The sequence below is a fragment of the Triticum urartu genome, chromosome 6A (genome assembly GCF_056163025.1).
Source record: "Triticum urartu cultivar PI428250 chromosome 6A, HENAU_Tu73, whole genome shotgun sequence".
Taxonomy (NCBI): domain Eukaryota; kingdom Viridiplantae; phylum Streptophyta; class Magnoliopsida; order Poales; family Poaceae; genus Triticum; species Triticum urartu.
In genome coordinates this window covers 94,485,216-94,495,010 of record NC_141878.1, presented here as the reverse complement: position 1 = coordinate 94,495,010, position 9,795 = coordinate 94,485,216, and the positions used below count along the sequence as shown (strand labels likewise).

General features: G+C 43.5%; 1 protein-coding gene across 1 annotated transcript; it reads right to left on the bottom strand.

The window, feature by feature from the left end:
• Positions 1-557: 557 nt before the first annotated feature.
• On the bottom strand, positions 558-9,061 carry LOC125517292 (disease resistance protein RGA5). The gene is made up of 3 exons (XM_048682481.2): positions 8,431-9,061; positions 5,484-5,719; positions 558-2,677 (listed from the first exon to the last, which is right to left on the bottom strand). Exons 1-3 carry the CDS (start codon positions 8,995-8,997, stop codon positions 760-762), a joined length of 2,721 nt encoding a protein of 906 aa, XP_048538438.2. The 5' UTR covers positions 8,998-9,061; the 3' UTR covers positions 558-759.
• Between the last annotated feature and the right edge of the window lie 734 nt (positions 9,062-9,795).

Here is a 9,795-nt window from a genome sequence, read left to right as displayed (position 1 = left end):
AGAAATTGAGGGACTAAGTTTACTGGTTTTGAAGTTGAAGGACAATTCCTATACTTTCGAAAGAGTTAAGGGATGGAAAATATACTTCTCCCTAAAAAAACATATAACATAGCAGTGTTAGCGATTGCAGCACAAATCGAACAATAAACTGTTCTGAAGCACGCTTATGACGACACGGTCTGAAGTTGTGTGGATGACTGCAAACTAGGTCTAGGAGCCTCCTGTTTATCAAACCGTTATGTCAGACGTTTTCTTTTTTCCTTTTGCAAAATCTGGCGGCATGCTTCTGACCACACGGTCGAAAGTAATAATTGTTTGGGCGGACAACCCGCGAACCAGGAGCCTCCTGTTTATCAAACAGGTTCACCGAGTACTTCATACAATCTGATCGAGAGTGCATCAGAAATCAACGCCAACGTACTAAACATCCTGAAGCTTATCAAGTAGGAGGCTAAAATATGGGTCCTCGCATGAGCAAAACACTTGAGTAATATGATGCCGGGAGGGAGTGATTTTTTTCCTTTGTATGTTTGAAGTCGTTGTGCTCGTTTGTTGAGCAATAAGTTTGTAAACCCTCTTTCTTAATTAATGAATGAGGCAAAAAAATTGCCTTGATTTCAGAAAAAAAAAGATTACAAGCAAAAGAAAAAAGAGTGCATCAGGTTGTTGCCAAAGAAGCTCAACTACAAAATCGCTAGTACCCACAAATAAGATTTTAAAGTGCTTAAATATAACACACACAAAAAATGTAAAAAAAAACTACCTCTCGAGCGCAAAGGTAGGACGTCTCGGGTGCACCTCCAGTGCCTTACTGTACGCGGAGGAGACATCGGGTGCCACTTGTTCCGTGGTGGGCGTGCCGTAGACACGTACGTTGACTTGCTCCAGGCATAGAAGGTGCTCCATGCCGTCCGGTGTACAGCCGCTCCAGCCCTCCACTGTGTATCGGATAGCGAGTACTCGTAGACTGCGCATAGCCCCTGCCTCGAATCTCAGGTAAGCTGCGACATCTTCATCAGAATCAAGGGAAATGTGCTCCAGAACCGGGAATGACCCTGAGCCGACCACGATCTTGTCTTTGGGGATACGTGAAACGGACAGATAGGCACGAACAAGAGAGGGCAGCTCTCCAAGAATACGCAGCTCATGACTCGACAAGTCATCAACGTTCAGAGAGAGCCACATGAGATCACGGAGACCACCGATCCATTTGGGAACTACATAGAACAGCCAGTTTCCCAGATTGAGCGCCTCGAGACGGGAAGGAGGATCAGGTAACGAGCCCAGCTGGTCGTTATAGCCTTTAAGACGGCAACCGAGATAGAGTTGCCTAAGGTCTCGGAGCTTCCCAATTGAGGAGACCAGAGCATCAACCCCCTCCACCGTCAAAGAGCCCCCGGATAGGCATAGATTCCTCAGATTGGTCAGCTCGCCCAGACCTGTAATATCCTCCACCAAGCTCTTCTCCATGCTTGAGCAACGTAGGGTGCGGATTGATGTCATGTTCCGGATCCCTTCAGGCAGCCCTGTGCCGTATGGAAGGCGCAGATTGAACAAATTGGGCAGGTGGACTATATCTGAACTGATTTTTGGTTCAGACCAGCAGTTCATCTCCAGTGTCTTCAGGTGCACAAGCCCTCGAATGTCTGCTGGAAGCTCTACGCTGTCTGCTGAAACCTTCAAATACCTCAGCTGAAACAAGTGGCAGATTGCACCTAGCTTGCTTCTCTCACCTGGCACTTCAAATACCAGCACCCGGACATGCTTAAAGGACTCAAGAGGAGGTGCATATATGGACTCTCCAAACTGTGCAAATGATCGGACTTGTGACAGGCCAGTAGCAAGAGTCGACCCTGGTGTTGCGCCACCTGCGCTCAAGTTCAGAGATAATCGGCGGACTTTGTACTTGCAACTATGCATTTTTTCCATTTCTCCATAACTGTGTGCTGTATGCATAAAATTTTCTTCTGCACACTTGCTCAAGATTAAATCCAGGATCATGTCATGTACTCTGCAAGAGGTCACCTCTCCATATATGGTTTCGGCAGGCTGAATCAGACTTCTATTGATAAGCTCATTGAAATAACTCTTAGCAACGTCTTCCAAATCTAGCTCGGGAATACTACTGACAAAGCCTTCGGCCACCCACTGTCGGGCCAAATCATCCCTCCGAATCTCACGGTCCTCTGGATACAAACCAAGATAAAGGAAACATGCCCGGAGACGAGGAGGTAGATGCATGTAGCTAAGGTTTAATATATTCTTCATCCCTTCAAGGGTAGGATCTGTAGCAAAATTGGTGCCCAGAGACTTCATTATGCTCTCCCAATCACTCCTTGATTTTGCTTGACGGCTAGCCAATAAGCTAGATATAGTTATAATTGCAAGTGGCAATCCACCACACTTCTTCAAAATTTGGGTTGAAACTTCTTCATATTGGGGTGCACAACTATCTTCCGATCTGAACACTCTACCAAAGAATAACCTTTTTGAGTCTTCATTGTTGAGAGGCTTCATTCTATAAATGTGTCCATCGTGCTCATGAGATGCCCTACAAGCGACAACATCCACTCTTGTGGTTACAATTACTGTATTCCCATTACCACCTTCTGCAAAGACACATCGAAGAATATCCCATGTAGGTGGATCCCACAAGTCATCAACTACAATAAGGTACCTGTTGAAATATTCAATCATGTTACATACATTAAACTCTAATACTATAAAAGTTGCAGATATGAGCTAACATCAACCAATGATCATAAGGTACATATTGGGCAAATTATTATAGGTTGTAGATATACGCTAGTTTGGCATGTTTATATTACATCCAACCTTAATAAGACGTGTGACATGTTACAACTCAATACAATATAAGAAAAGTTATAAGCCGGCAAGAAAATAATATCAATATACTCCATTTTAATTCCTTATTTTGGGCTCATCATGTGAAGTGTATATGCATAAGTGCACATACGTTTTATCACTAATTAATGAGGGTACTAAGGAGGATATATAAGAATTTTGAGAGGCTAAATATCCACATCTATTAGTCTATTATAGAAAAAAAAAACTCTACACTAGTAAAAGATATTGCAGAGATGGGTCTAAAGAGATGAATCAACGAGGACATGTATTTTAGATTTTCCTAGAAAATAAAAATATGGCAGAATTTCCTACAAAAAGCAAGAATCTTCATTTCCTACATTATTCGGGCTAGCAAGTACATTAATATGTGGTTGTGAATTAATTTAACAGTTTACAAGAAAAAGAGAAATGGGGCAGAAAGTCATACAAAAAGGAAAGCATCTTCATGAAGTAATTTAATTAGCAATTATATTATCATAACATACATAAGTACTTGGACGCTATTATATATTTAAAATCGAGTACCATCTCCTTTAGGGCCTATTTGATTCACATGATTCTAAAATACACAAGAACATGGAAAATGTGTTATGGCAGTGTCTTGTCCACCCCAATTCTACAAAGCTTGAATTTGATCAAAGTTTAGGTTGAGTGCACCACATGAAAAGCAAGGCATTCTTTGGAAGAAGTTTGAGTGGATGAAACTTTTCGTACGAATGTAGTAGGAAGGATTCCTGAGAAGAATTCCTACGTGATTTAATCCTAAAAACCAATGACACACTTAGAAAAAATTGTAAGGATTTGAATCTTCAAGATTTTCTCTAAAAATGTGTTGAATCAAAGAGACCATATAGTATATATTTGATTATTTTTATGAAAAAAGAAGAACTAATTAATACCGAGGAATAAGAGTCCAGACAAATTACCCGTAAGCATGATGTGGTATTGATTTCAATATAATATTTTTCGTGAGCATTGAATTCTTGAATTTTGGAATATTTAGAAAATGCATCTTATCCTTGCAAAACTCTGTTGCTACCTTTATTAGAGAAGATATGACACTTTAAATTGCCCCGTTTTGAAACCCAAAAAACACTAATAATACATCCAATTAATTGCACATCAAATTCTAAAACCAAGACAAGCCTAAATGAAGCAGTTTAAAATAGAAGGGTACTTAATTAATTAGTTCGATATCTTGGGCAAGGGAGTTGATGCCATCAATTTTACAATACTAAGGGGCCTGTTCGGCAACTGCCCAGCTTCCAGCTTCTTTGAATCCGCGAGCGGGGCTGTCCTGAACAACCTGGCTCCAGGAAGCTAGCTCATGGATCTGAGACGGGTCGTAGTACAAAAACTGGGAGCTGGTGTTTTGTGGATCCCATAAATCGAAAAGTAGGAGTTCGAGTTATTTACGGCGAGCTACCACCACAAAGTGGAAGAAAACGTTTCGTCAAGCTAAGAAAATACCGCAACGACTGCCTTCCCTCCCTACCAGGCCAGAAACGAGCTTAATGGGCCAGCCAGCTACAAGCCCAGGAGGATCTGGGAGTTCTTTAGCCGAACGGTGTTTCCAATCCACGATTTTCGTTGGGAAGCTGGAAGTGAGATCCAGAAGCTGGATTTGAAGATTTCTACGCGGGGGAGTTGCCGAACAGGCCCTAAGAGTGTATAACTTCGCCTGATTTTTGACAGTTATTTATATGCAAACACATGTACTTACAAACTACCGACACAAACTTTAGAATGATACAGTGCAACTTTACTCCATTGTACCATAAAATATATGACGGAAGTTTTTGTATATTGTACAACTTCAGAGTTTTTTTTTTCTACATGTACAACATCAGAGTTGATTGTGTATATACTCTTCAAACTCCATTTGTTTATCCAAGTATTGTCTAATTTCTATTGACCTCATATCGCCAACATGTTTGGTAACTGGCTTGATTGTATACCCCACAAGCTTAGCATGATCATAAGGTTGGGTGCGTCAGCCTTGATGTGGTCTCCTTGGCTATGTATGCGACTGCTATGTATGCGACTGATTTAGTTTACCAATTATTTGGTTTTGAAGGGTAAAACTCCTCTCGACAGCAGGTTATCTACCGATATGCGCATTGGTTCTATTCTTCTTCTACTCTATGTTGACGGGGACACTGACAGCCATTTAATTAAGATGGTGTGTACACAACTGAAGCAGGTGACCTGGGATGTTTTAAACCCACATGGGTGGCCGCATTGACAGTTGTTTAACTTATTTGTATCTTCTTCTGCAGTCTGGCTTAACTTTTCTACCCGCAGTTGTTTTTTCATGTGTGTGCGCGCATGCATTCATGTGGTTTTGTACATCCTAACTATGTAGAGGTTGTTTGTGTGCTTATTTGGTTGTATTATCTTGATGCAATATTATGAGTCAAGATAAGACCCCATTGTTCAAACATGCTAAGACAACTACTAAGCCATGCCAAAAGCAAGATGAATGTTGATTTGTTTAGAATAATAGGCAATATATTAATATCAAACGTATAACCCTAGTTAATCACAAAGCCATTATACAGAACTAGATCATACAAAAGTGTACATCGAACTGTCAGATCGAAGTAAATAATTACCTCTTATGTGTGAGATATTCTCTGAGACGGCGTATGATGTATGGCACCTTGCGAGCACGAGAGTCCTCCCCTATTCCAATTCCAAGGTCCAATCCTAGACCATTGAGAAGACTTGGCATGTTAGGCTTTTGTGAGACTGAAATAAATGCCTTGCAGTCAAATTGCCCTCCAATCTTTTCATACACTTGTTTGGCAAGTGTAGTTTTACCCAAGCCAACAAAGCCCACAATGGACACCTGAAAGATCGTGGAAGTCGCCTAGAGGGGGGGGGGGTGAATAGGCGTTTTAAAATAATTACGGTTTAGGCTTGAACAAATGCGGAATAAACCTAGCGGTTAATTTGCCAAGCACAAAACCTAAAACAACTAGGCTCACCTATGTGCACCAACAACTTATGCTAAGAAAGATAAGCAACTATGTGATAGCAAGATATATGACAAGAAACAATAAGGCTATCACAAAGTAAAGTGCATAAGTAAAGGGCTCGGGTAAGAGATAACCGAGGCACGAGGAGACGACGATGTATCCCGAAGTTCACACCCTTGCGGATGCTAATCTCCGTTTGGAGCGGTGTGGAGGCACAATGCTCCCCAAGAAGCCACTAGGGCCACCGTAATCTCCTCACGCTCTCGCACAATGCAAGATGCCGTGATTCCACTAAGGGACCCTTGAGGGCGGTCACCGAACCCCTACAAATGGCAACCCTTGGGGGCGGTCACCGAACCCGTACACTTTGGCAACCCTTGGGGGCGGTCACCGGTACCCGTCAAATTGCTCGGGGCGATCTCCACAACCTAATTGGAGACCCCGACGCTTGCTCGGAGCTTTGCACCACAATGATTGAGCTCCAAACACCAACAACCGTCTAGGGCGCCCAAGCACCCAAGAAGAACAAGCTCAAGGGTACCAAGCACCCAAGAGTAATAAGCTTCTCAACTTGTAACTTCCACGTATCACGTGGAGAACTCAAACCGATGCACCAAATGCAATGGCAAGGGCACACGGAGTGCCCAAGTCCTTCTCTCGCAAATCCCACCAGAGCAACTAATGCTAGGGAGGAAAATGAGAGGAAGAACAAGACGGAGAACACCAAGAACTCCAAGATCTAGATCCAAGGGATTCCCCTCACATAGAGGAGAAAGTGATTGGTGGAAATGTGGATCTAGATATCCTCTCTCTTTTCCCTCAAAAATTAGCAAGAATCCATGGAGGGATTGAGAGTTAGCAAGCTCAAAGAAGGTCAACAATGGGGGCAAAAACGAGCTCAAGAGATAGGGTTCATTGGGGAAGAAGACCCCCTTTTATAGGAGGGGGAAATCCAACCGTTATGTGCTCAGCCCGCACACGAGCGGTACTACTGCTCCTGGTCCCGGTACAACCGGGACTCACAGTATACGTGCAGAACCCTACCAGGCGGTACAACCGGGAGACCAGGCGGTAGCACCGGTTGAGAAGAACAACCGGAGCAACCGCCCAGCCACTGCTCAACCACCGCATAGGAACATAAGGGATTCACCCCTGAGTGCGGTAGTCGAGCGGTACCGGGCCGGTGCAACCGCATGGCCTTGAGCGCTCGGGCGGCTAAGTCCTGAGCGGTAAAACCGCTCCGGACACCGGTGGTACCGGTACGACCGGACCAACCGGGCCACCACCGCCCGAGTACTGCATCAAAACAGAGGCCTGACCGGTACTTGGGCGGTGCCTGGCCGGAACAACCGCCCAAGTCTTTGCTGAGCAAGATGGCGGTACCACCGCCCGGAAGCAGCGGTACAACGGCTGAGAGCTCCAAGCGGTACTACCGCTGGGGCTCGTGGTACTACCGCTGGGACCAGACAAAAACCACTTCCAAGAAAACAAGAACTGCCATAACTTCTGCATATGAGCTCCGAATTGAGCAAACTCAAGCTTGTTGGAAACAAGACGACGAGTAGCATCAAAACAGCGAAACCTCCAACCGAGAAGAATCTGCAAAACCTCCAACATCGAAAACATTATAGAAGATGCATGCGAACTCCGTTTTCGATGAACTCAAGCTTGTCATCAAGATGACCATAAGCTCTAAGACTCACAAAGAATACCAAACAAGAACCAAGAAAGATGATGCAAGGATGCAATGGTTTGAGCTCTCTATGAACGATACGATCAAGCTACTCATCGAGAGCCCCCCTTGATAGTACGGCAATCGATCCTATAACCCGGTCTCCCAACTACCATCATGAGACCGGTAAAATATAAAACCTATCAAGGGCAAACCTTTGCCTTGCACATGGTCCACTTGAGCTAGATGATGACAATCTTGACTCCCTCAAGTTGGACCACCTTTCTTGATTGTGTTGACTCGATGAAGACTAGTTGATTGCTCCCCCATACTCCACTATGGGTGAGCCACTCTTCCGCACATCTTCACAAGTCCATTATCACCACAAAGGACGGCAAGCTTCAAGCATTTGATCTCTTCGTGATACTCCACTTGAACTTGCACACCGCAACCTAACCCCACAAAGAACTCTCACGAAGACCATGGGTTAGTACACAAAGCGTAATTGACAATTCTTACCATACCATGGGATCACTTGATCCCTCTCGGTAAATATTCTGCGCTTTGTGAGTTGATCAACTTGATTCACTCTTGACTTAGTCTTAATCAACCTTAAACCTTTCCAATTCTCTTCATTTGAATGATGTCTTGAAGGTAGACATGAATGATCACACAATCTTCTTCTTCAAGACATGCTTGCAATAAGCTCAACTCTCACATGACCAATCTTTGGATAATTCCTTGAATAACACCTTGGTCGACACAAACTCTCCTTGAAATCAACACATGCACTCCAAGAAAAGCCTATGGACAAAACCTTCAAATATAACTCAAGGAAACCATTAGTCCATAGAGATTGCCATCAATTACCAAAACCAAACATGGGGGCACCGCATGTTCTTTCAACACCACTTTAAGCTTTCTCTCGCTATTAGTCAACCAGCTGACAAGCTCTTCTCTTGGGCCATCAATGCCTACGAGGTTTGCCGCCGCCTCGTAGATTGCCGACACCCGGGGATCTACAGCAACAACAGTTGAACTTGAATGTATGGAATCATCAATCTTGTACCTCTGGCGTCGGGCATTTTCCTCGATTGCACGAATCTTGAGCTCCTCGATCTGGTTGGCAATCTGATGACGCCTCCCCAGCCTCCTAAGACGCTGAGCCATCTTCCTGACAAAGCCTTTCTTGCCATCAGCGCCTTCAAGATCATGCATGAAGTCGTCGATGCAATTCTCCATGTCATAGGACATCTCCCTGACATGATCCCGCCAGTCCTTAGCCTGAGGATCAAGCTTATCTACAAGCTCTAGCTTGTCAAGGAGAGCTTTCATGCTGCTGAGCTCATCCTTGAGAAACATGGCCTGCCTTCTCACCCCGGTGAGCTTTCTGTACTCCTCACCAAGTAGCTCAGTGAGCTTGCCGATGAGGGGGTTAACCACACCCATCGTCGCGCTCACAATTTCTGCTGCCATCTCGAGCTTAGTCTCCTTCCTCTCTCTGCTTAGTAGCTAGCTAGCTGTGTTTGTGTGCGTGCAACAAGTAAGAAAAGGTTGGTGAAGAGAGCTAGCTAACTCAATGGTGCTATCTATACTACTGGAATCCTGTAAAATATACTCATCTTTATGGCTTTCCTCGAGATTCGCGGGTGCTTTGCCCTTAGTTTACTCAGAACAGCCCATACACTGTATTGGGAGTTACAAGAATCATTTTCCAAATTTATCTAATTAGTATAGTACTCCTATAGATCTGCGCCAAGATTAACAATTCTAACCAAGGCATTGGAGAGCATCTCTATGCTTGTGGGCACAGTTGGGTGGTTCAAGCAAGACGACGATGCTTTTTGTCCCGCTCCACGCGCTTTCACACTTGTTGTTCTAAAGAAGAAGAAAAAAAACTAAAATCAAGATAGCGGCAAATTTTTTTTAGGGGAAATATGGGGAGTTTTATTCAACAAAAGCTCCGGCAGAATCTGCAAGAGGCTAGTTACAAGAAAACTAGGTTTCAACTCTAACCAGTATCATGCATACGATAATATATATAACTCCGTAGTGTATAATAACATCAATTAGTATCCTAGATAACCTTATTTATTATTCTACATTACTCATTTTAGCATCTCATTTAATATGATACAGTATCATACTAGTATGATGTGTGACACCAGTATACTCTCTTTCCTCATTACTCATGTTTGATAACTATTTAATTCTAATAGTTTTCATATGATGAACATTCAAAAATAAGTTTAAGACAAGCTAGAATCATGGTAC